The sequence below is a fragment of the Pteropus medius genome, unplaced genomic scaffold, assembly GCF_902729225.1.
Source record: "Pteropus medius unplaced genomic scaffold, Ma_sr-lr_union100, whole genome shotgun sequence".
Classification (NCBI taxonomy): domain Eukaryota; kingdom Metazoa; phylum Chordata; class Mammalia; order Chiroptera; family Pteropodidae; genus Pteropus; species Pteropus medius.
The window spans coordinates 1030870-1058783 of NW_024354886.1; the positions used below are offsets into that span (position 1 = coordinate 1030870).

The window sequence follows — 27914 nt, forward strand, 5'->3', positions numbered from 1 at the left end:
ACCAGCCCCTCAGTGCATACAAGCATATCTTTTTACAATTAATTACTACATGCACAAGTTGAGAACTTCCTCAATTCCCTGCTCTACTACCAAACCTACATACCAACCTTCATCTGTACCCACCCTTGCCTTCCTTCCTGATACAGTCAGTAGAGAATGTGTCCTGTCCTCTGTCTAGAGCCGAACTCACCAACTGTACTTACAATCCCAGTCTCTTCTGCCATTGCAGGAACCTCAGCTATCCTATTTTTCTTTATCTTCAACTTCTCCCTCTTTACTGGACTCTTCTTGTTAGTATTAAAATGAGTTCAAGCTTTTCTCATATTTAAAACCCAAACCCTCCCCCTTGACCCAACCTTCCCCTCTATCTACGGCTCACTTTCCTCTCCTTCTAGCTAAACTACTCTAAGATGTTGCTTTCACTCACGGTCTCCATCCCCTTCCCTCCCACACTCCAGATCACACTGAAGTGTTGTTCCAGATGACCACAGTTTTGATAAATTTAATGGGCTCATTCCAGTCCTCATTTCTCTTGACCTTTAAGCAGCATTCAACATTATTAAACGCCTTCTCATTGAAACATTTTCCTCTCTTGTTTTCTTTCACCTCCTCACTGCTCCTTGGCTTCCCAAGCCTCCTATCATGTTGGCATTCCTCAAAGAACTGTACTCAGACCTTCTCTTCTCTTTTTGCTTCATACTTTTTCTTAGATTATCTCATCTACAACCTCACTTTAGTTGCCATCTAAATGCTAATGACACATATTTATTTTACTAGCCCATATTTATTCTCTAGATGCTATACTTATTGATCACATTGCCTGCCTAATAGCTGGACCTGAATTCAACATGCCCCAAACTAAATTCTTCATCTTTCTCCAGACCTGGTCTCTGCCACCAAATGCTTATCAATCAATGTCTCTACGAGCCCTACAGTTGCTCAGGCTAGAAACTTGGAAGTTACCTGTGATTCTATCCTTTTTCTTATCCACTAAATGCAATCCATTTAGAAGTTCTGTTGACTCTATCTTCAAAACATTTTGGAATCAGACCTTCGCCACACCGCTGCTGTTGCTATCCTTGTCCAAACCTCAATCACCTGATGTCCACCACTAAAAGGGTGTCATAAGAGGTTTCCCTGAATCCACTTTGCTCCTCTCTAAATCTTCGTTTTTAGAAGTATAATTCTTATCATTTCACTCTTCTTAAAACTCTTCAGTGACTTCTGACTTCCCATTGTTCTTGGGAAAAGATCAGAATCCTTCACATGGCCTGTAACTGTCTGCTTGATCTGACCCTTTCCTATGTTTTCAGCCACATTTCACATTCCTCTCCCATTTTCCTTTTACTTCGGCAACACTGGCCTGTCAGTTCTTTAAATGTTTTATGCTGTCTCCTACCTTTTGGCCTTTGCACATATGATTGCTTCTGACTTCTGACTGGAATAATGTACGTGTGTGCACACGTGGGCGCACGCACACACATACACATACACCTTGTTTAGTTTGTTCTACTCATCATTCAAACGCATTTAAATTGTTCCCTCTCAAAGACATGTTCTCTGACCCAGAGCCCTAACTAAATTGTGACCATGCCACATGTTTTTATCTTTTCTGTACTTTTCCTTCAGAGCACTTACCTCTGTTTATAATCATGTACTCGCAGTATTGTTTGATGGTTTTCTGTGTCCTCTGCCACACTGAAAGGACTTTGAGGGCAGGAGACATGTCTGCTTTGAATGAATGTACACAACACCTTTATTTGTGTCATTTTGTGACATATAATTAAAGAATATGCAGCAAATATTAACACAGCAAAGATTAAGCATTAGCTACATTAAAACTCTAGAGGGAAAAACTTGAGAGGTATTTGACTGGCTCATGAGCACATAAGTACACAATTTAAGACAACTGAGTTATTGAAATCCATCTATGTAGGCAAGTGTTACCTTAAGCAAATGATTCCCTACTTTGGTGTACATTGTTCCAAATGGGAAATGGTTCCTGCAATCACCTGGGCTGCTGGTCACGGCAGCCTCTACTCCTGCTCTTTCAGAGTCCTTGGACCCTACTCACTGTTGTTCTACTCACTGCTCCTCTGGGGGAATAACCCTCTTCCAGGCTGAAACAGTTGGGAAAGCTGGGGGCTGTGCTGGAGTTGACCCTCAGGCCCTGACACCATTTGCAAAATAGAGGGTAGGCCTTCACTTTCCATTCTTAGAGATTTGCTTTATATTTGGACTTATTTAGAAATCATTACCTTATGAGATTTCTTTTTTTAATTTTTTATAAAATTAAATAATTTAAAACTAAATGTAGTTTCACTATAGTTTAAAACCACATTGTGTTTTCAAATCCACAAACATAGAATTTGTTTCAAAAGGACATGTATTTTTACTAACAAAAGTTTCATCAGTGTCCAAACTTTTACTTAAACGCAAATAAATATACATAAAGGAAGTCTTAAATCCTCATTTCCCCACCAAATAAGTCTCACTTAAGAATAAAACTAATTTATAGCTTTATTCATTTTTTTTCTAGTGAAAAACATTGGTCAAATACTGATGATACCATGTCAGGCACTGTGTTAGGAACTGGGGAGCTCAGAGACACACCAAAAGTTCTGGCAGGAGGCTTGCAGTTGAAGAGAGAAGGGCAGATGACCAGACACACATGCTCATTGATGGTGCTGAGATGCTCTAATGCTCTGGATACCTGGGTCCAAGATGAGGACAGGGAGTGTTTTGCAAAGGGCAGGGGAATAGGGAGGATAGATTTTATAGAGGAAGTGACATACAGAGAACCCATCAGTGCTTTCATCTTTTTAAAGTAAGCATTTAAAGGTGACTTTAGGAAAATTCTTTTTTGCTATATTTAACTTCTAGTTCAAATTTCTTTTTATTAGAGTAGTTTAATAAAAGTTTGAGTTCAGTTCCTCAGTATGTTTGACCTGGATTAGAACCATAAAACAAATTTCAACTGCAGGTATAGTGATTCTCTTGAATCTAAAATTTGATAACTTGCCCCCAAATGTATGGGACAGAATCATTAAAATCAAGACTATCCCACATAATTTGAGATATACCATCACTATGATTGTAAGTCTTGCAATGTGTCCCTGAGACTGTTTTAGAAATGAAGTGGAACAAACAAATAAGTAAATGCCCCCATACTATTTAAGTGAATATCATCCTAGTGAGAATTAGATATCAAAGCAATCTTTTAAGGAGAGTTTCTTGTTAGTACTTAACTCTAGATCAATAATGCTTTATCTATTTTATATTCAGTTTATTGTCAACAGCCTCCAAAGTGTTTTATGTGTCAAACCACTATTAAAAATGTTTCAAAATTATGACTTATGCTGTACAAGCTCTGAGACATGATGAGCTCTCCTGATTGTTCTCTGAAAGAGTCTTCCACTGTGGAGTCGGGGAAGAGTAAATTTCAGGAAACTAAGCTGCACAAGGATGAGAGAGATAGAGATAGAGATAGAGATAGAGATAGAGATAGAGATAGAGATAGAGATAGAGATAGAGATAGAGATAGAGATAGAGATAGAGACAGACAGAGACAGAGACAGAGACAGATAGAGAGAGAGAATCAGAAATGTGCCCATGCAGAAGTCTGAACAATCTCTTAAAAATTGAAATATGAGTGAACTCTCTCCTATATCAAATTGCTCATTAGAAAATGGAAAAAAAAAAAAAAGTCTCCAGAAACTTTGAGCCTAATTTCTTGTCATTATGGATGATATTGTCCCAGCGAAAATGATATTGACTTCCTCTCACTATCCAGAACCTCTTCCCGACACCTGCAAAGGCCCAAATGGCCTGGCCCCTGGCAACCTCTGGGGCCTCATTCCCTCCCAAGTTTCCCCTCCCTCATTCTAGTCTCTTCACCATCCATCTCTGAAACACTCTTTATTACACGAATGTCACATTATCACAAAGAACCTTCCTGGGCTACCTTATCTAAAATACACCTTCCCGTCACTCTTTATGCCCTTTACACTGAGTTAATTTTCTTCATAGCAGTAACATTGTATTTAATATTTGTCCATTTCGCTCAGCTGAATGAGGAAGCTTCATAAGGACTGGGACTTTGTCTGTATTGTTTTCCATTATGTTTCTGTCACCTAAAAAAGTACCTGCCTCAAGGTAGACCCTCAGTAAATATTGGTTGAATGAATTAGTGAACCCTCTGTCGGGTCCTCAGTCCCCTTTCTGGCTTCTTTCATGAGCCATTCATTTCCATCTCTAGAACAGACTCTACTCAGATCTGCTGGGCATGTTTGGCATGAACGAGAGTCTTCAGAACCAGTCTCTCTCCACAGAAAGCACTTCCCAGCATTAAATTCAGTGTGTACCGGTTTGCTATCCACTGTGTGCTAGGCCTGATGGATTTCATCCTATAAGTGAGAATGACTGAGGGGTTACCTGAAATATTCAGAGTTTTGCCCACCACTGTTTTCTGAACTATGCTCAGAGTCACTGAGATCAATCAGAGGAAGTTTATTTGAATGGACTGAGAGTCAAGAGACTTGAATTCTAATCTTGACCCTCCTTCTAATCTAAGGAGATACATTATCTTAAATGATCACTACATCTCAATCTTCTAATCTTAGCTGTTTGATGTTGGGCAAATTATACCATCTCTAGGTATCTCAGTTACTCATGTGTTGTATGATAATAATTGCACCCACTCGCAGTGCTGTTATGAGGATTGATGAAGTAATTCATGGTATACACTAAACACAATTATTATTGTTATTATTATTATTTCCCTATGATTCCTTGATCGAATTTTTATTGCTACTAAGGAATCTACTCACTTATATAGATATTTTATCATGTTTCTCTACTAGAAACAAAGGAGCAAATATGTTCAAATGTCTCTTTAGAATATACACACAAAGCACACTCACACACTAAGAAAGAATACTAGAAGGAAAAATTATGAAAATGTTATTGGAATTACAAGTGGGTTTTTCGGTTTCTTGTTTTTGTTTTTGTTTTTTTCAGTTCTTTTTAACTAGCTATATTTTATAAAATTTCTACAGAAAATTAAAAGTTATTTCTAAGTAAATTAATGTCACTTGTTGATTTTACACCTCCAAGTGGCAAAATAAAATTGTTTCACTTAATTAATGAACAATAGAAAAAATGCCCTTATTTGTTAACTCTACTAAATTTCATAGCTGAATTAAAAATTCTTTTGGCGTATAGCAAAGTATTGCACAGCACACATAGTTGGTTCTGAGATCTAAATTACATCTGCTTCCGGACTTTTAATTTTAAATTATTTTTATAGTTAATATTTATATTATTTTTGTATATTTGGGCTATAATATTACGTATTATTAACTCAGTCACTTCAGAGTGGTGCTTTTCTTATGCAGTTGATATATGACTGTATAGCTAAATGGATAAATAAAACAAAAACTATAAATTGCCAGAACGGAAAGTTCATAAAATGCTTCCAAACTGGAATTGTTTGCTTTGCATCTTACCATCCACTTCCTTAACCATAACAGAGCTCCACATACTTCTTAAGTGAGAAAAATTTGCTGAAATGCCTAAGATATTTGGAAATTTAAAGATGAAGTAACAGCCTGAATCATTAAGAGAACTGATTCATAAAGTTTATATTTTTATTTAAAATAAAATTATAAATTTAAACAAAATCTTTGTAAATATGTGTATGTATTTTATGTGATGTAATATACATAAGTGTAAAAGTAATATGTACTCATTGCGAAAATTCTAAGAAATACAGACATAAAGAAGAAAACAATATGTAAATGGGCATGCCCATATCTGAGTGCATGAGAAATATGCTAGAAGTAAAAATGCAAACTTTTTGCTTGAATGATGTTGGTGAAGAATTTTTCCCCTACATGGCTTTGCAAGGGACTCATAAATGTTATACCCAACATGAAGTTATGGACTGTACGCCTCTGTTCTCTCTTCTACCCTGTTCTTCAGGATTCCTGCCAGTTGGCATTCTCTGCATCTCTCTGTGGAAGTTCAGCTTGAATATTTTATTTTAATACCTCAATACTTCTTTCAGGTACTTCCCAATTATTTTTATTTTGAACTTTCTGTTCTTTCTTTCAAATGCTGGACATGTCAACAAAACCTTCTGTTTTCCATTTTCTGAATTTAGCATTTCAACATCTGTATAATAGTGAACTAAAAATACACAAACATTAAATTGTTAGTGAACATTCTAGAATCGTATAAATAGGCAAGAAGAATTGAGATTTTTGTTGTTGTTGTTATTATGAAAAGGATTTTGTTTGATTGAACAAACTTTTTGAATGACTTTAGAACCTGACCTTTGGGTATATCTTCTAATTTATCTCATTTGCTTACAAATCTGTGGTTTAAAGAGAGTTCACAGAAAACAGTTTATTTTAGCTTCATCCCTCAAGGCTTGGGAGAAGAGGTGTTGAGATTTCTCCTTCTATTTCATTCCTTGGTCTTGCTGCCACTGAAAACTGGAGATTCAGATCTTTGAAAGGGCTTTAATTATCAATCCTTGAGTGTTATCGAGCATTTTATAGCACTGTTATAGAAGCTGTCAAAGAAGCAGAAGCATAAAGCATGTTGCCTTCTCAGAAGGAACTTTGTGAGGATAAGTGACATCTGCTTTTGAAAAAAAAAAATTAAAGATTAAGACCAAATAGGCAATAAAAACCAGAAGTGTAAAGAATTTAATGAAAGGAATAGTAGTTAATTACCAGTTAATTAATTAATACCCAGATTATCTGTGTAGGTCAGACTTTTTTAATAAAATGCAGAAAAGTGACTTGCTTTAAGAATTATCCATATACAATATCAAAGCAAACTTAAGGACTCTCAGAAATGTTACCAAGTTACATGGGATCTAGAATTAAACACTTTGATTTTATTTTTCAGCTCTTTTCTCTTTGCAATATGGATACCCGTCCCCCTGACATTTAGGTAAAGATCTGAGAACTTGTGAGAAAATTTAAGATTTTTTTGTGTTAAAGAATCCCAGTGCAGGATCTCCTAGTGCCAATAAAGTTAATGCCCAAAAATAAAACAAGTATAATTTGTGTCATTCATTGAGCAATGAGATGGTGATTATCTTTGTATTCAGCAAAACAGTAGGATAAAATCTACTTCTTTTTAATTTTATACCTATCAAAAAATGGTAGTTTGACAGATCCTTGTAGTTTGGCACAACATAATGGAGAATTATCCCTAGATAATAGGTAAATCGGAGCTCACAGTATATATCCAACTCCCAACAAAGGCACACCAAAATAAAATAAAAGATTCCTTATGCAAGATTCCTCTGTTTTCCTCCTCAAGCTGACCCTAGCCCAAACATCCAGATCCCTTTTCATCTGGCATTCACAGGCTCTCTTATAAAAGCTCCTCTTAACCTCCTGCCTTTACATCCTTATAGGCAAAAGACAGGCATCCCCCAAGACAACTCTGCCCTGACTGTCCCAGCAAACAACTTGTCCTAGTTCTAGTGACCTACCTCTCAGGAGCTAAGCTCAGTGATGACTCAAGAGAGGGTATTTTTATACTCTGTACCTCAGAGTAGTCTTCATTCTCACTCCCATCCTCCCAGCCCAATTTCCTTGGTGGTTCCCTCTGTGTTTCTTATTAACTGAGCATACTGAAGACTTTTGCCACAGCCTCAAAAATTTGTCACCATTAATGTCAAGGTAGCTACTGCCTGTTGTATAATTTCTTCAGTTTACTGGAGAAATGAGATTTCTCCTTCTTGTCCATAAGCCATCTCTTGCTATTAGTGCTTTTCAACTGCTTTCCTCATCCCCGTGTTTTCCAGATCAGTCAACTAGCACGTGCCAGGCAGAGCACAGTACTGAATACTTACTTTTCTATTTAATCTGAAACACGTAATTGAAATTTGCAACCACATGTTTCCTCTTCTTTCTGCATCTCCCTTTTTCTTATGTCCACTGCGTGATAGGCATAACTTTTCCTATAAGTTTGAAGGAAGAAAGGAACCATCAAAAAATGAAAGTTGCTGATTATCAAAGAAATGCAAATTAAAATGAGATGTAACTTTTTCCAATCTTGGTAAGAATGAAAAAGATAATGATGATACCATATGTTAGTGAGCTCTTACATTGCAGGTAAACAGGGCCAGGGAGTCAGTAGCGGGGCAGGGAAGCCTTGTTCTGAGGCCTGGGTAAGTACCGCATACAATTTTTAGCTTGTTCCCCCTTGATAGACAGCTTTGAAAAGCATTTGTACAATTTTTTTAAATGGCTATATTTTTGGGGATCAAGAATTTAATTTCTAGAAATTTGTCCTTATGGACACTTGTACAAAGACATATGTATGAAGATACTTATCACAACACCATTTATAATAGAGAATTAGGTTATGATACATTCATTCAACGGAATATAATGCAGCAAATGTCATATATATATATATACACACACATACACACATACCTGAGAACACTTCCAAACTATGTATTTTGTTATTTTTCTGATGAAAAATATGTTCATATGTATGCGTATATACACATATATACATATATGCTTCACAGTGTTACCTTTGGGTTCCAGGATTGGAGTAAATTTTTGTTCTGTACTTTCTAAACTTTCTAAGCATTGTACATGACTTCACTTTATGATCCGACAAAATAAAGGTATTTAAAAATATGTTAAAGCTACAATATGTTAACACATTTTTGATGTTATAGTTAAATCACTCAGTGTTCATATAGTAATAATTACAATAAAAAATAAATGCCATTTATTGAGCATTTGCCAATAGACATTGCATATATATAGTCTAATAAAAATACCACATATAACTTCATAGGGCAAATAACATTCAGCTAGCAAGATGAGATGTAGAGTCAGAATTTGAGTCTTGTTTGGTCTGTCTCCAGAGCCACAAAGATGTGAGGTTTACAGTGATGGCTTAAACCTGAATCTTGCTTCTAAAGAGTTTGCAAGGCATAATGCAAACAGTATTCTAGAATTGGCTTGATTTTTCTATATTCATTATCAGAAACTGACGTCTATGTGGAATTCTGGATTTTCTTCACAGTTTTTCATTCACTCTGGCTATGCCAAACAGAAATGGTTTAATCTGGAATGTCTGATAAAAGATAAGGAAAGGACTTGTATGTTTCTCCCGCTGAGGGTGGGGGAATGTGTCCTCCCTTTCCATCCTAAGGGATTGGCTGCCTAACTAAGAGAACAGGGATATAAAGTAAATATCCGCCCACTGCCGTTGGCTCTTTTTTGGTGTATTCGAAGTATATTAACCAGTGCTTGTTTTCATATGAGACAGTTTACGTAGAAGTAACCACAGCTGATAAAACTCAAGAGTTCATGCCAGTAATGAAATTCCTCGCTGTTCAAGTAATCATGGGGCCACTAACCTATGAAGTAGTTACTAAGAAACATGGGGACAGGTCCTAATTATTCTTAGTAGCCACCATTTGGGTCAAATGACTGACTTTTCCAAAGTTCATTCCTTCATTCTTCATTGTTATCAGCCAAACTGGAAGAGCGGAAATGTATGAGATTTTTTGTTTGTTTCAGTCAGTATCACTGATTTCATGGAAACACATTTTCACGAGGCTTCCATTGAATATGTCCAACAGCTATGGGAAAAAGCCTGGGATCACCTCGTGCTGACCTCATAAACACAGAACATTATTTACTCTTTGGGGACTCTTTGGGTGACCCTGCCCTGCCCTATCTTCCTCAGGCATCTCTCCAGGTGCTGAGCAGAACCTTCTTCCTCGGTTGAGCTGGGCTTTGAACTTCCAGAGCACTGTGTTTCCTAAGTTAGGAAAACAAAGGTTGTACAGTATTTGTTTCTAAATGGTTGGAGTTTGACATTTATGTTCTAGCATTCTCACTGTTCTGAAAAAAAAAAGCACTTTATGACTTAAACTCACTTTCATAACTCTTCCTTGCAAATATTATATAGGCTTGTAGTAAGTTATTAAGTAGGTCTAGTTTAAGCTGTGGATCCTCTCCTAGGATTTCTTCTGATTGGGGCTTAGATATTTTTTTCTTTCATGGTTCTGGTTCTGACTCGTCTCCTTACTCAGGTGAGCTGCCCCCCTGCGCCCACACTGGCCATGCTTTCTGGTTTGAATGCCATACTTTTGTTGTAAAGGCAACTTATCTGCTCAGTCCATAAGTGTCTCGAATCAGCCCTTTAAAAGGCAGAGACTTCCTACTGCAATTACACAACCTCTAGAGTGTATGCAATAGTATTTTTGTTGCTTTAACTATTTCTATTCCTGTTTGCTAATGCTCAGATCTCAACAAAAACAGGAAGTTATAGAGGGTCTGACTCAAATCAGAAAACGCTCAGGCAATGACTTCTGCAAAGTACCCCTAAAAAGGCTGCCTTCCTCATAAAGAGGCACAAAAAGTCTATGTTCTCAGCCCACAGTAGGGACATTAAACAAAATGAGTTACTTGGTACTAGGATGGCAGGTTGGGGATTACAAAGATGAATTAGTGACAGATTCTGGCTTTAGAAAGCTTCAATCTTGTAAAGGAGACGAGTGCATGAGTGTTTATAATATAAGGTGAAAAGTGGTACCTGAACGAGAGAAATGCTAGAGTAATTGGAGTGGCAGAAATTGCTTTTGATTAGGAAGATCAGGGGCGACTTTTAGCAGACCCATGAATTAAGACTAGATTGAGAAAAGCAAAGTCAGACTAGAAGAATATTTTCGATAGAGGAAGGATCAATAAGAGCAAAGCCATGGCTGTTTTCCTTATTTTATAGATGTGTAAACAGATCCAGAGAAGAGATGTGACTTAGAAAAGATCTTTATCAAGTTTGATTTGTTCTAGAGAATATCAGCATTCACAAATTCTGGCCCCTTAAGGGCTCTAAACAGTCTTACAGCTCTCTGAATTTGTAGCTTTAAAATCAGTTGAAAATGTAGCGTATTATTACTGGGGAAACAGTTGAATGCTGTGGGCAATACCTGCAGTACTTTTTATCCTTTCAGGAAACAACAGTGGCATTAGGCCTTGCCTAATCTTATTACCGTTGAAGGGGTTATTAACCACCTGCAGCCGTGGAGGCCCTCCTGCCCTCCTGCCCTCCTGCCCTCCTGCCCTCCTGCCCTCCTGCAGGTCCGGATCCGCACACCCCAGCAGCATGTACCCTGAGACCAGCTCAAAGCTGTAAAGCCTGCAGTCTTTCTCGCTTTCAGCTTAGGGTGGCCAGGTTTAGCAAATAAATATGTGGGACATATAGCTAAATTTGAATTTCATATAAACAGTGAATAACTTTTTAGTGTAAATGTGTTCAATGCAGTATTTGTAACACTATTTGTTTTGTATGATCAGAGTTTTTTTTATTTACATAATTTACATGAATAATTTTGCCTTACAAACAACTAATTGATATTTGTATTTATACCTTTTTAAAGTACCATGAACACAACAACAAAGATTTTTAAAGATTAAGATCCAAGGGAAGTTAAGGTGAATAGACTTGGGTGTGTCTTATTCGTCTTTATATCTCCAACACCTGGTTCATGGTAGGCAGTCAGTAAATGCTCTCTGAATAAATGTGAAATGAAGGAGTTAGCACAGTCTTGAATTTTATTCTCCATCTTCTTAGAATCTCTCTTTATGCAGTGACAAATTTAAACTCCAAAAGTAGTTCTTTTCTAAAATGTCTCAATGGGTAGAAAACTGAGAAGCATCTTGTACTATGGTCAACATTTACTAAACAGTTAATTCACACCACCTGAAGAGGAGAGGCCCAAGTAATCAGGCAGTATTTTTTAAAAAAAACAAAAACTGACAGTTTATCTGCTAACGCTGTCCTGAATTCACATCTCTTGGATTCTAGGCATCATTACCTCAGCTTCTAGTAATGGTGGACTATAAAGCAATAACCTCAACTTTGTGGATTAAATATCCCAGAGGCCACTAATGACTAATGCTGTCTCTTATTTTACAAGAAATCAAATTGCTGAACTCATTCATTCATGAGATATAATTCACTACAGAGGTTTCTCTACTTCGATACAAAGTTTTTTTGGTTCCTGACACTATATTTTGGAGATATTAAAACCAAAACTAAAAGCATGGTCTACAGCTTGTGTTAATTATCTTTGGGTAGTTTATGGAAGCATTTGCATTCTTAAATCAGTTATCTAAAATGATTAAAAAGACCTATCTCTATCTCAGGGCTGTCTCTGTACTTGAACGATTATTTTACTCTCCTAAAGTTTAAGTGCTTTGAGTTCCAATAGGCCAAATGAATGAATATCGAAAGCAGATTTAAAAAGGATGAAGTATGAATGGCAATTCCTTTTATTGAACTACAGTTGACACATTGGAGTCTTTTGGCCTATACAGCAGAAGTCCAAGTACTTGATTCTAAATAGAAAGTCTTGAGTGTGAAAGCATGAACAGACTGTTTCATTCTTCCAATTATTTAATGCTTTCTTAATGCTAATGATTTTTTGCTTTTTGTTACTGCTTTTTGAGTTTCGTGAGCTCCAGGGACTTATTTTAAAAGAAAGAATGAGACCCTTCATTCACAACCAGGAATATTTGTATTTCTTTCTTGCTTTCCTTAATAACATTTTCACAGGAAAAGTTTGCATATACATGGAGCTGGATATTTTTAAAGACTTCCTGAAACAAATGTTTGTTCTAATTACAGTCTTATATGGTTAATGCCACGTGAAGAAAACCCGCAGTGTGAAATGTGCACTTATGGAAATAATAAATTATAACAACATCTAACACCTGGTTCCTGATAGCTTGCTTAAAGGATGGATAAACAAATGCAGAAATAGCCACCAACCACTGTAATCAAGACCATAAAATAACTAATTAGATCATATCACTGAATCAAACCTGTCTGGAAGCAACAGAGGAACAGCCTTGAGTTTTAACTGTGGATTTCATTTCAAGGACCATAGCTCTATTCTTAAGGAAAGTAACTTGAATTGTTATAAATTAAATTTTAGAATTTTATCTATTATTTTTAATTTGGATGTGAGAATTGTAGGCGTTTTACAATTTTTTATTTTACAAAAAGTTCATGTTCATTGCAGAAAAGTGGTAATGGAGAGATAAAGAAAAAGAAAAAAAAAGAGAAATTGTTACCGTTGGGGTGACATGAAACCCAGCGTATGTAGCTCCAGTGGCAGGGGGGAAGGATAACAATGCAGAAGTGTAATTAGCATTTTTCCTTGGTTCTTCCTCATTGACACAGTGAAGAATCACAGGTCAGTGAGATTTAGAAAAGATTTATTAAAAGTATATTTTAAAATGACAAAGCATGTCCAAAGGAGGCACATGGTTTTAGAAATGAGAGCTATAACAGAGCGCTGTAACAATAACCACAGTAACCAACATAAAAAGGACCAGAAGTGGGAATGTCTGCATTATATTTGGGCCGTGATGGGGTAGTTCCAAAGGCGTTCCTAGGTGATTACCATGTGAGGTCATTTTGTCTGACACCTGGCTGCTATATAACCCTTTGCCTAGTGCTCATGTGCATACCCAGAATTCTACTACCATCGGGGTGTTCTTTGGGCAGTCTCTAGGGTGGGCCCCTATTCTTTTGTTCCTCCTGTCACTCATGTTTGACTAGCTACCTAACAAAATCACTTGTAATTCCAGTAGTCAAAGATAACAGGTGTTATTATTTTGTTGTAATCCTTCAAAATTTTCAGTGAATACATATAAATATGTATTTTAATAAAAATAAAGTAAAAATACTTTATTTCCTATTTTTAATCTGTATTTTTTCATTCATTTTTACATCTCATATCAATATATATGTACTTCTCCAAATAGAGGTTTTATGGGATTCATGCATAGGCTTCACCCAAAAAAATGTATATGAAATTTTGTGGGTCATGTGTATATATGTATTTTTTTTTTCTGGAAAAAAAATGCATTGTCAGAGACTCACGGACATGGACTATAGACAAGGGGTTACCAGAGGGTAGCGGGTGGAGGGAGGGGAGAGGTAGATGGGGTAAAGGGGGTCAAATATGTAGTAACAGAAATCTAACTATGGGAGGTGAACACATAGTGTAAATATGTATGTGCCTTATTGTTAAAGTGTACAGCTGAAACTTATTGGATTTCATTAACCAATGTCATCATAAAAAAATTAATTAAAAAAATGCATTAGGACTTTTATTAGATTTACTTTAACTTTTATTGATAAATTTAGAGAGAGACTGCACCTTTCCACTCAGAAGCATAATAAGACCCAATGTGATTTCGTCCTCTTTGTTCCTGATCTAATTTTGTGCTTTTCTTTATATAGATCCCTCATCATTGTTTTAACAATTTAGTGGTCATTTTTTAAACATTTTAATTTATTAAGGTTTTAATATTATTGTGATTTTATTGAATCCTAAGGTCTCTGTCTTTACCTTGTACGCCCGTCTTCAATTTAATATATAACTCAATAATAAAGTATGATTTGATTTACATAAATTTGCTTTAGGTTTAATATTGCATGAAAACATGTTTCAAACAGCTGTATACTATTTTCCACATGATAGAATAAAGTGAATTATTTGTTATCAAATGGGAACATACCCACAGTGATTTGCTTTGTATCTTTACATAATAAAATCTTTTAAAATCTGTCTTTTAAAATTTTACAAGTTTTCTGCCTAATTAAAAGAAAATATATATGTTCTGCATTTTTGTATATCAACCAAGGCCATTATTTAGAATTTTTGCTAGAGGGACCAGCTGAGAAATGTTTGCCTCTAAACTTTAATGTTGTCTACAAACATAATTTCATACAAGACAGAGTTACAGATAAAGAGTTCAGAGAGTTAGAGCAAAGAATGAATAAAACTTTCACTATGCCTTCAAATTAATGAAGAAAAGTCTATAGTTGGAAAACTCTAACCATGGAGATGTATAGCTGTGGTAGAGCCCAGTCCATTCCTGACTGGTCCTATTTCTCCCAATTTCCCAGCAAATTTTTGTACCGTAGGTACACTTTGATTTTATCCATCTGTGGTCCGTATTTCTCTCCTTTCCCTTCCTTACTCTCCATCTCATCCTCACCTGTCCCCAAGAGCATCTTTCATCTGCTCTTCGGACTTGATCTGCTCACTAACCCCCATGTTCTCCTCAGAGGGGCTCTCTTGGTAGTTTCTCCACATACTAATTCCATTCTTTTTTCCCGGTCCTTTCTCCAAGTATCTGTCTCTCTACTGCACTCTTCTGTAAGGTTTAACCGAGTTTAACTTCCCTTATAGCTCTTTCAGTCTCTGCCAGAATGCCAGGAAACTTTTTCTATCTTGTTTCTGTTGACTGTCATTACTGCCTTCCTCAAAATGACTTGTCTTTTCTGTTTTCCTGCCACCAGCTATCCAGTTCACTAACTAGCTTCACTGCCCTCATCCTACGACACCACCATTTTCTTTCCTGTAAGCCAATTTCTTATTTATTATGGATTTTTATAGATGAGTATTCATGTTTATATTAAACACAAATAACATAGTGTTTGCCTACAGCAGCAAATAAGGAGCTCAAAAGATACATGTAGAATTTAAAGAGGAAGTTATTAATATCTAAGGATTAACTTGTTATTGTCTTCTGTTATTTACATTTGTTCTTAACCACTGAGACTTTCTATGCCTACTGAAGTTAAAATGTTTAGTCATATGAAAATATATATGCCTTTAAGGAAATTGGATATATGAATATCTGGATTGAAAAAAATCAGAATTAGTTTTTATAACTTTTCAAAAGCCTACATCATTGCATTATAAAAGAGCTTTTTCAAGTATGTCTTTAGTAATTTTAAAGTTGTTTTAGTTTATTTAAAAATTATTTTAAAATAATTTTTAAGATTTCATAAATCGATGTATGGCAACGAATGCATTTCCCTATATAGGCAGTATCTTCACCATTAAAGAGGCAAACCAGTATGGATTTTTATTTGGGCTTTTCACATTTGCTATTTCAAAAAACTAAAAATATCAAGCAGTTGTGCAGCTCTGCATTTGAGGTGCCATATAATTGTACTTTTGTGGAGGTAAAGGAAATATGCATTACTAAGATAAATCTTGAAAGGAAACTGCATAGGAATTTCCTCTGCATCACCAAAACCATGAACTTTCTGGTCTCCTACTGATATTAAAAGAGCTCATTCCAACAGGGTGGCATACATTGAACTCAATTTCTAGCACATGAGGGGCCATGTCTTTCACTTACTGGTTAGAGCTAGGGGAGTATATAATGTATATAATACTTGTCATAGGCCAGAGAATTCTAAAAGAAAAAAACTTGAAGTAACTACCTTTAAGCCAATTGAGAATAGTTCTTTCAGCAGAATCTAACAAAAAACAAACATGAAACTCATGACCCTGAAAATGCTTGTATAGTTTCCTTTGGTCATAGTCCTGTTGGCACGATCTCAATCTTCAGTTTTTCATGTCCTGTGGATTGTAGTTAATCATAAATTGTGAATTTATTGTTCTTATCTGAACTCTCCTTTTGTAAATTACATGGTATCCCAACACTGTATGTTTTAAAGTGTCATACCCCATAAAAGAAGTCAAAATAAGACCTTTTTTTGCACTACCCCCCACTATAGTATCTCAAGAACCCCCATCATTGCATCCTGTTAAAAATTCTTTTCTTTTGAGATGCCAATCACAAAGTTTATTTGAAGGTCTCATTGACCTTATTGTTTGCATCTTTGTTTTTTGTTTTTTTTTTTAAAGTTGGCAGGAAAGTTCTAAATTAAAAATACAAACTTAGTATGCCAGGGATTATAGCAAAGTAAAAGACATTTTTCTGAATTAATTGCAAGGCTTTGTGATATGTGTGGAAAGACTGAGGATTCCTGATTCAAAAGACCTGTTTTTAAATTCAAGTGTTTCCATTCCTTAACTTTGTAACAATATGCAAGCTAACTTCTCTGAGCTTTCCAGTCCTCATCTATAAAAGAGGGAAAATAATTTATAGGTTTATGATACAGATGACTAACAAAACACATGTGAGAGCACCTAATGAGTAATGGATGTTCAATAAAAGTAATAATAGAATAATTGGGATAAGGCAGTTATAAAGGGAGTCTGAATATGATATCCTCTTTAATTCTTTTTCTACTTAGATAAGAAAACATATGTAAAGTCACTAGCACAGAGGCCAGGACATAGTTGACCATCAAAGGATGTTAGCTACTCTTTCATTTTACATTTCAAGTTATTTAATTGTTTCCTTTCCAAGGCTGAAAAGATGTGTATATATTCTTGACTCAACATTCAACAACAGATTGCCTTATAATGCTTGTTAAACATTAGCGTACACACAGATCACCTGGGAATGTCATTTAAATGCAGATTCAGCAGGTCTGGGATTCTACATTTTTAAGAGCCTTGCAGGTGATGCCTATGAGGTTAGCCTTCTTTTCATACTTTGAATAGGAAAGCATTAATGGGCTAGGCAGAAGATACCCTCCCTTTATTCCTTGCATTATCTTATTTCATAGAGTTTAAAGAGTTTAGAGCTGATGTTATTTTGCACGTTTTACAGATGAGAAAGGAGTGACTCACATTGGGTGGTAAATTTGCTGATAGTTGAGATCATTCAACCTAATTGTTCATCCACATTTCTTATCTACCCTGATCAGTTGTTTTAATTGTGTAACTATTCTCCCATTTTTCCTATTTAATTATCATGTCCCTAGACATTAAGAGTTATGAAGTTTTCTCGTATATCTTTATCACTATTGTCCAGCTCTTTCTGAGATCTTTGCTCCTGTTAATATGTAACTGCAGTTTGTCAGTACCCACACTGCTTAACCCTGCCAAGATAACCCATCCTTGATGGTGCCATCTTTAGTGGCGAAAATTATTGGCAGTGGTCAGGCAGATTTTGATACTTTGGGGGATAGATGATACCAGAACTCCTTCCAATTTCTTTGAAGTGAGATGCCTGCTCCTCTACCAGAACCAGTGAGAAGCCAGATGAACTAAGGACCATCAGCTCAAGGATATCAGGTGTTTCCATGATTCTACCACAAAACAGCCCCACTCCAGCAACTGGGATATTTTTTTCCACCTCACGCTTTCCAGCTCTGTATTAGAGGACAAGGTTTCATCACTTTTCCCTCCCTAGCCTTGTTTTTAGTAAATTCCCTGGAGTAATACGGTGCTGTGGGACACCTCTGTTAATTTGTCCCCCAATTACAAAGGCATGACCCCCTCCCACTCCCTGGGGCACACCTCCCATGGTTGCCCCAGTGCTTTAGAACCAGCCAGAGTTTCCATCCCCCAGTTTAGGTATGCTCTTCTTACTGATGCCCTATTCCTCTTTTGTTTAACTCTCCCACAATCAGTTCCATAAAGATATGGCTTCTAGTGCATTTTTAAAAGCTAACACTGACGGGAACATGTTCATAAAATTTTTCTTACAAAGATTACTTCAGAATAATGAAAACATAGTCACACTCAATATATAAAAAAATGAACTTTATTTAATAAACAGTTAAATGTAACATAATTATAAAAATATTACAGAAGAGCAAGTTTAGCTTTGATCACTAGTCTCTCTTTTCACAGGGAGATAATAAATGTTCTTGAGCCAAAGGCAACTGGGCAAAAGTCTCAGGATTACTGCCCTTTCTTCTTTTTTCTCCTTCCTTCCTTCTTTTTTTTCTCCTTCCTTCCTTCCTTTTCATTCCTTCTTCCTCCTTCCTCCCTTCCTCCCTTCCTCCTCCTCCTTCCTTCCTTCCTTCCTTCCTTCCTTCCTTCCTTCCTTCTTCCTTCCTTCCTTCCTTCTTCCTTCCTTCCTTCCTTCCTTCCTTCCTTCCTTTCTTCCTTCCTTTTTTTTATCTCTTCTCTTCTGTCTTTTTGGGTTAGTTACAGGATACTTGCACAATCCCTGTAAAGAGATTCATTGTTAACCTATCATAATATAGTATAAGTATTTTTTAATGTCAATAAATATACCTTTCTCTTCTTCACCATAATTTTAAATAGTTGCTTAACTATGTATATAACTATGTTGTAATTTAACTAATTTCATAGTGTGGGGCATTTTGATTCTTTTCTAACTCCTTTTGCTGTTATAAATCATGCCGGTCAGTGCTCTTGTTAAGATCTAAGCAGCTGCTACTCAGTTATGTCCTGCTTGTCTAGTCACATATTTTCCTCCTCAAAGAATTCTAGTAGGTATGGTATCAATACACCCATACTGTGGAATATTATGTGGCCATTAAATATGAAATAGCTCTACTATATATGTACTGACATGGAAGATTATATGTGATAAATCGTTTAGAAAAGTAATAGTGCAAAGCCCTAGTCAGAGTCATTTTAGTAAAGTATGAATAAACAAGTTTATAAATACATTGCCTAATGTGGTATTTAAAGAAATTTAGTAACTTTGCTACAGTGTGGTAATTATAGTGCTTAAAAACTTGGATTCTGAAGCCAGCCTACCTGAATTTGAATTCAGCTCTGCCATTTGCTAGCTGTGTGACCTTGGGAAAGATATTTAACCTCTGTACTTCAGCCTCTTCACCTATGATATGAGGATAATAATAGTACTTATCTCATCTGGTCATTGTAAGGATTAAGGAAATAATGTATTCGAAGGCCCAGAATGGTGTCTAGAATTTAGTGCTTGCTCAAGTAATATTAACTTTTGTTAATGATAATTAACTTGCTTTTACTTTTTATTCATACTATTAAATGTAAATTTCCACAAAAATATGGCTGCAAACGAAACCACTTTGGGGCAAGAAATATTGGGAGCAGAAAGAAAGGAGTACAGTGCTCTCAAGGGGGTAAAGCACATATTAGGAAATATGGTCAATTCTTACTATGTAGCTAGGTATCAAAATTTGCAATACAGTAGAATTGCTACAGGCTGTCAGAGGTGTCTCATTAGCAGTCATCTACCATCAGCCAGGTTATGTATTCAGACGCATGTAGATTATCTGTGATTTTTCCTATTCATATGAACTAGAACTGAATGGTACACATTTATTTTCACTTCTTCCCTAGGATTCTTTTCTATTCCTTCTTTTTTCTTGATGAAAGTAGAGAAAAAGTAAAGTTTCTTGTTTACTTAGGCTTTTCCTAAAGAACAGACTTTATCATATTCACTTAGAGAGCCTTTTCTGCAAACAGTTCTTCACTGTCCAGCAGGGTTCTGGCAGCTGGGAGACCCCTCAGTGGGAACAGTGACTAGGTATGAACTTGGGAGCTATTTTTGGAGATAGGACAATGCAGGGAATTCTGGGTCAATGGGAAACATCTGAATTAGGCATTTTTCTGCATTTTAATTATTAATCCATGTCCTTGGTTGATAAGAAAATAAATCCAATGATACATCAACTGTATGAAGGAAAAGACCAGGCATTTTTCTTATCTAAAGAGCCTCTGTGGTCTCAAACGCTGAGAAAATAATTGCACGTCAAAAGGCCTGATTTTCATTCTTAGTTTTATAACAGACTAATTGAGTCCCAGGAAGAGTAAATCAATCCAGTTCTTTCGATTGAAAGAAGCTTTTAACCATTTCTTTGGATCATGTCCCTGCTCCTTCTTGTATCCTATACTCTTACCATATGGGACAAGATGGAATGACTGAAGCCCAGTGAGAATGAGTGATCGGCCAGTGGTCACTTATCCAATCATCAGGCATGTATATCATAATGCTTTCTTGTGAACTATGTCTCTGCTTCTGCCCTCCTTCATGGAATGTTTCCTAGAATATGTACTTTACGACTGACAGAAGAGATTATTTTCTAAAGAAAAAGCAGGAAGGAAGAATCGATTGATCAACCATAACTTATAGTCTAATATTGTCTGTTGGAAATTTTTATGGACACTGGATACCACAAAATGCTTTTACTCCAGAAAATGGATATATCCCAGAACTAATGGTGATTTTCAAAGTTCCCAAATTTCTGCCAAGTATTCAAGGGAAATACAAGTAGATAAACATTACTATGTTTTGAAGCTTCATTAAGTGGGAATTGTAGATCCTCCTCATGGGTTACAGAAGTAGCAACTATGAATATGCCACCTCAATATCCATCACAGAGGATCAATATACCTATACTGTGGAATATTATGTAACCATTAAAAATGAAATAGCTCTTCTATGTGTGTACCAACGTGGAAGATTGTCTGTGATATATTGTTTAGGTAAATAATGATGCAGACACTATCTATAGTGTGATATCATTTTTATAAAAACAAACAAAATCTACAAACAAACATATGGATATAGGTATCTGCTTCATTGAGAGAGAGAACATATTTCAGCTGTTAACAATGGATTCCCCAAGGCATCAAGAATGAATAAAGAAGATGAGAATGGGGGGAGGGGAAAAGAGCAATGTTTACTTTTTAATTTATTCATATCTATATTGTTTGGAATTTGGGGGGATTTTGTTCATAAACACGTATTTTATAATATTTTATATAAAACATATAAAAATCTGTATCAGAAATGAATCTCTCTGTGTGTCTGGTGGTTTGAAGCTGTATTCTACAAAGAAGCATATTGTCAATTAGCAAATAATGAAAATGACAAGTATCTCTTCACCTGAAAAAACTCCTTAAAATTACAATATAAATGGTCTCGCACTTGTAAACATCAGCTGTTACATGTCATAGATATTAGGAAGAGATAAAAATAAAATCTAAAGCTGCTATATGATGAATATCATTACATCTTATTTGAGTGGGCTCATAGTAACAGTGGAAGGGAAATATATACAGTTTAAAAAGATGTGAAATCCATGCAAATATTTTCATTATAATGTGAGAAAGTTATGCTGCTGTTCTATTATGATACATCGCATCTTTGGCACAGATTGCCATCCTAATACCTTACTTGTGAAGAGTTCCATCTCAACATAGAGGGGAATAATTTCCATGGAAATGATTCCATTTACTAATGTATTTGTGCTGAGAACCTAATGTGTGCACTGCTCTACAAACAGGGCGGAGGAGAGGGAACACAAAGATGAATAAAAGCCAAGAACTGTCTCACAAGGCTTACACACCAATGGGCGTGCTAAGGTGGTACAGACTCTAGAATGCAACGTGGACTGTGTTAAGCATAAAGCTACAAACCAAAGTGGGACTTCAGAATAAAGTGGTTGGATGGTAGCTCCAAAGGGAGGTGTTTTGTTTTCTATTTTGTTTTGTTTTAGAATAGAAAAAACATGAAAATCATTGTAAGCAAAGGGGAGAGAGTCAGTATGGAGAGGTGATAAAGATGAGATTGATTAGGCAACCCTGGTAGAAGCCTGAAGAGCGTTCAGGAGGAGAAGTTGGTCATTAGAAGGAGGAAGAATATCATTCAAAATACATAAAAGAAGGAAGAGGGCCTGAGTGGTGAGGCAAAGACACTCTGATGTGAAGGGAAAGAAACCAAAGGAGCCCATTTATAATAGCTGTGACTGTGTCAGTCTAGTGAGAAGCAACATTCTTGACAGAGTGAAAGAGTAATGATAGACTTGAGGGCTATGGGAAGATTTGGAATAGCCATTATGAAGAATATAAGTCAATCAGGAATGATTCAAAAGGTCGTGGGATATCACTGAGGTCATTGTTGAGAGTGAGTACCATGAATTTTTAATGAAACTAATAAATGTTTTCATTACTTTCTCTAGCAATGTTGCAGGTAGGCACAGGGGCATAGAAATCCAGCTTGGCTAGAATGCATGTTTTGTAGAAATCAAATGATTCTTATATTGAAAGATGCATATGAAAATTCATTGAAAATTAATTACAAGTAATTGCATCATTTCAGATTTCACATTGTCAATGTGTTTCTTTATCCTTAATTTTTAGAGTCAAACTAGATTACTATATTTCCATAAAGAAGTGGGAACAATATCCTATACTTCAAATGTTAACCAACCAAGTAATGCTAGTAGAATTTCTAAAGTTTCTAGCTCATAGTTGCTTCTCATACATTATGTATTTTTAGGCTGGAAAAACTAATTACATCCTTTCTGGAAGACCAGGATCCAGAGAGCAGACTAGAGGTTGGAGCCGATATGCGTAAAATTCATCACTGTTTCCATCATTTAAAGGTAAATTTAAGCATTTCCTTTAATAGAACCCATCGTCTGTCATATTCAAACTGCAATAAAGCTTTCCTAGTTGACCAACTCTTGAAAGGTTAGGATCCAGCTTCACACGTCTGGAACAATATGATCTTGGAACTAAGACTGTGATTATCACTGAATTTCTTTCGAGTTTGTATCTTACTTGCCAATAAATAAGATCACCATGGACTTCTAATTCTTTTGCCAGAAATCTCTACCTTCTACACAGAATAGTTCCATGTTCAAAAACCATCTATTTTCAAGCTGTATCAAGAGAATTGGGTCCTTCATATTTTTCCAGTAGTTTTATTTTATCTATATAAATCCTCAGTTTTTGTCTGCCTTAGGTTTTACCTTTTATGATGACGCAGTGAGAGTATCATTAACCTTTGCTTCTACCTCACTTATAATTTGGCATACTTCCTTAAGATAATAAACATTTATCGTGAGTCTTCTATGTGCCAGGCATAGGGAAAACAAAGTTGGATAAGTAAGTCATGGAGAAGACAAATATGTAAAGAATAATTACAATACATGGTAAGTGCTGTTTTTAAAAATGGTATGGGGTTATGGAGACAGGGAAAGAAGTTCAAGAGGAAATAATGTTCGAGCAGGAATTTCCCAGTTTAGGGAAGAAGAGGTCAGATAGCGAAGAGGAGAATGAGGAAGGAGAGAGGACAGATAGAGAGGGAAGACATACCAAGCAAAAGCAACTGCATTGAAAAGACAAGGAGGCAGGAAAAGACATTCACATCTGATTTGTGCAAAGAATTTTTAAAGGTGCAAAGAGTCAAAGAAATTTAGAATAGAGGTATGGACACTAAGCTCTTATTTCATCTTACAGAAACTATTGCAAGACAAGAAGATCCATGAAAAGAGCACAGTGTCCTCCGAAATCAAAGATCAAAACTGCCAAGAACCATTAAAAGAAGAAGAACATAAAAAGCTAAGAGATATTCTACAGCAGAGAGATAATGAAATCAGTATCCTTTCTAAAGCGATAAGAAACTCTCTCTCTGCTGGCTTGACCAGGGTAGTGGGGGAACTTAGATGTCTCCCCCTAGCCACACCACCTACCTCCTAACCCTGCTTTCAGTTCACATAGTTTCTTTCCATTTAGAAATAAAATGTCTCTTCAGCAAACAAAATGGAGCAACCAATGAAAAACAGAGTTGATAGAAAAGAAAAAAATTTTACTTTCTTTTTAGCCAAATATATTTACTATTGCAGGGAAATGTTCAGTTTATTGAAAAATATGGGCTTTTTTACACCATCTCTTATCATTACATTTTTAAAAATATTTTTTTACTATTTTGCGGTGCCCTTTCTGTTTTAGTACTGAGCCAGTAAGTCAACTGGTTATCTTTAGCTAGATGACCGGACACCAGGCTGACCACAGCCTCACCATGGCCCAGAATTAGTAGCTGGTGTGTGGGTGAAACTCAAATGATGGCTGAAAAATGGCAAATGGTATTTAGCTTATGAAGAGCAGAGATTGATTTAAATGTAACTTTTTATTTAAAAGCCAGATCTACCGCTTTGGGTTCCACTTACAATGTTCCCAAATTTGGAAGTGAGTATGGATGAGCATTCAAGACAGAACTCTTACAGACTCTAGGAGGCAGTGTATTTTGGGAGCTGAATGTGGTAGCAACCCATGGGAGTTGCCTCCAGTGACAAGCTAGGTGGTTACTTCTAAAGAGCCCCCGCTGGGTGCGTTAGATCTCAGGTCTCCCCAACATTCCTCCAGTATTGTTTCTTATTTTACCTTTCAAGCTTCTTGTAAAAGATTTGACATTTTCATTACATTTGCAGACTTTGTTTAAGGTCATGCATAATAAATTATTTTGCTCAGTTCTTTATGAACAGATATTTTTGTTACTTTTTGAAAAATCACTAACAGGCATTTTAGCTTCAGCTATTACGCAAAGTGGATAAAAATAACCTATATGAAGGAAATCCAGTAATAAAGAGGTAAAAACAAACCAAATACGAGGTAGGCACACTGCCTGATTAACTTCAGTCTCTAATTTTAGTTGAGTATTAGCAGACCCTGTATGTCTGATTCAAATGAGTTTTAGCTGCTTTATTATCAGACCAATAACAGTGGGTTCAACTGTGAATTACACTCCCACTCAAGCCCTTGTCTATGAGTGCTGCCCACAAGTGTTGTCACCCTTGCATTCCTTTTCCTCTCTCTTACCCTATCCATCTCTGCAAAGGTCCCAAACTAGACCTCAGCCCTGGCCCCGGCCCCAGTCTGAGCTCTGCTTCTTTTCCTGGCCTTGATCCTAGTTTAGGATCTTCTCCCCTAAATGCTCCTACCAACTTCTTAATCCCCTCTGGGTTTATGAATGTCTGTGAATATAGGAGGGATGAAATGAGATATGACAGAGAGGGAATAGTCTAGGCTTGTTCATATATGTTTATTTTAAAAAGAGAGTGAGAGAGACAGACATCATCTCCCCTCTTCACGGGTGAAGCTGGGTACCGCTGTTCATGTGGGGCTACACTAGAGTCTTTCCTGGCTGAATAACTCAAGCGAGATCCTCTTCTTCTGAGACTCATATTCAGAACGATGGTGTGTCAGAGGTATGGTGAAAAGAACACCTCTGGATTGACTATTCAAAGAAGCTGTTTTCTCATCTTCAGAAGGAGACACATAAGACCTGCCCTGCCAACCTCACCGCGCTGAGCAAAGCCAGTAAGATAATTTACTGGAAAGTGCCTTGAGTACTTTAAAATGTTATATAATGGAAAGTATGACTGTAGACAATAGGTAAGCTCAGAAGGAGGGAAAATAGCAGCTAAGATTTACTTCTCACAGAGTTTACACTTATCAAGGCTAATAACCAAGAAAGGTTTCTGAAATTTCATAGTCTTTCACAGTCGGTTGAAGAATATTTTATATCTTTTTTTGTAAAACCAAGAAGGCCAAGACTTGACAGGAGGAATAAGAAGATATGGCTTACAGGGAAAAGAGGAGATAATACTTCAACAAATAGTTCAACAAAAAACAGTCATGTAACCAAAATGACAGTGAACAACGTTGAATGTTCTTCTTGGAAAGAGAGTGAAAATGATGTCGTTTCAGTGACGCTATCAGTTTGAATAAAGATTTGACACTCCTTCAGAAAACATATAACAGAGTGTTATTTGATACCCCACATAGCACTTGACACAAAGGAAGGCCCAAGTTAAATAGATTAGGAAGGGGAAGAAGACAATGAAAAGATGAGAAGAAAGAAGGCAGCAAACAAGATAAATTCGTATAGTGATCTTTATGAAATGTAAATCAGAACAAGTTTTTTCTCTGGTTAAGATCTTACAGGAGCTTCCCATTAAACTCAGAATGAATTTCAGACTCCTCACTCCATGTTGTGAGGCCTTGGGTAATCATGCCCCTGCCTAGCCCTCTGACTTCATCTCTTAAGCCTCTGTCCCCTGTGTGTTAGGCTTCGGTCACAGTGAGCTTTTTCTTGTTTTTCTAATACACGGTTTTTCAACCTCAGCACTAGTGACATTTGGGCTGTATAATTATTTGTTTGGGGGACTATCCTATATATTGTAGGATATTGAACAACGTCTCTGGCTTCTATCCACTAGATTTCCATAACTGCACCTACCCCCAACTCCAGTATGACAACCAAAAATGTCTCCAGATATGGCCAAATGTCCCCCAGGTGGTAAAATAGCCTCCGTTTGGGAACCACTGCCAAGCCCATTTCTCCTTAGGGTTTTAGCATCAGTCATTTCTTCTGCTTAGCTACTCTTCCTCTGGCTGGTTCTTGTCATTCGATCTCAACCTAATTGTCGCTCTTAGAAAGGGTAGCATCTATTGCAGAGCAACAGCCCAATCAGTCTTGACCTTTTTTAAATAAGCTATCTGTGTGTGGGGGCGGGGGAGGGAGGGCAGAGAGAGAGAGAGAGAGAGATCTGTCTTTTTCTCAGTAGGACATCTGCTTCATGAGAGTCTGCCTTTTTATCGTTCTTTGCCTGTGCCTGAAATAGTGCTTGGCATATAGTACAAGCTCCAATAAATATCGTTGAATGGGTAAATGAAGGAATGTACACAAACCAATTAAAGTGTATGATACTATTGAAATCAGGTGCGTACAAAGAGGAGTAGAAGATCTGGGCAGAGCTTTGTTCTCTGTCAGGCTGATGCATAGGCACTACAGAAGTTTTGAACACCGCTGGTGGGTACAAGTTTCTTTGAGAGAAAGAATAGAAGCCACATTGAAATTGTGAGAGAAAAACTGTTTATCCTTCCAGAAATAAAAAACTTGGAGTCAAAGCTGAAGAAGATGGAGGTCAAACGACTTCCATGTTACTTGCCCAAGGATAAGTGTAACTGGACGCTTCCCCTCCTATCTGGGTTTCAGTTTTCTTTTTTGCACCATCATATTTCTTCAAATTCCTATGTTAATAAAGCCATCTCTAGGGATGGTGAAGTTCTTGAATTTACCTTATTGCACATGCAGTTAGAGCTCTGACATTCTCAGGAGGGCTTATAGTCTTTCCTTTTAGTGGTGGCAAAAGTCCCACAGAGTTCTAGGCATTCTGAACCTGAAAAAATGGTAAAATACAGTAGAATGGAATGATTTTATCACTTATCATCAGTGCTCCCAGTATATCTAAATGGCCTGCAAAAGGTGCATTTTAAAATGATAAATCTATCCTAATAATTTACCTCCTTTCAGTTTCATTTGGACCAAAAATTAGATACTTTTTAAAAAGTGACTTTAAATCCCCATTTCAGTGCACTCTAACTAAGCATGTGCCGGATACTGGGGGTCGCTTTGGCCACCAGGATT

The 27914-nt window shown here is 36.5% G+C and overlaps 1 protein-coding gene across 7 annotated transcripts in view; it reads left to right on the top strand.

Annotated features, from left to right (window-relative positions):
• Positions 1–27914, top strand: part of KIF6 (kinesin family member 6) — a 369244-nt gene that overhangs the window by 144930 nt on the left and 196400 nt on the right. For 6 of the 7 annotated variants that reach the window (XM_039856356.1, XM_039856357.1, XM_039856358.1 and 3 more), the window contains 2 exons: positions 22977–23082; positions 23942–24080. In XM_039856356.1, coding sequence (XP_039712290.1) covers positions 22977–23082; positions 23942–24080 — 245 coding nt within the window. Of the gene's footprint in view, positions 1–22326; positions 22602–22976; positions 23083–23941; positions 24081–27914 lie in introns of those variants that run through there. The other variant, XM_039856363.1, reaches the window with a different exon arrangement.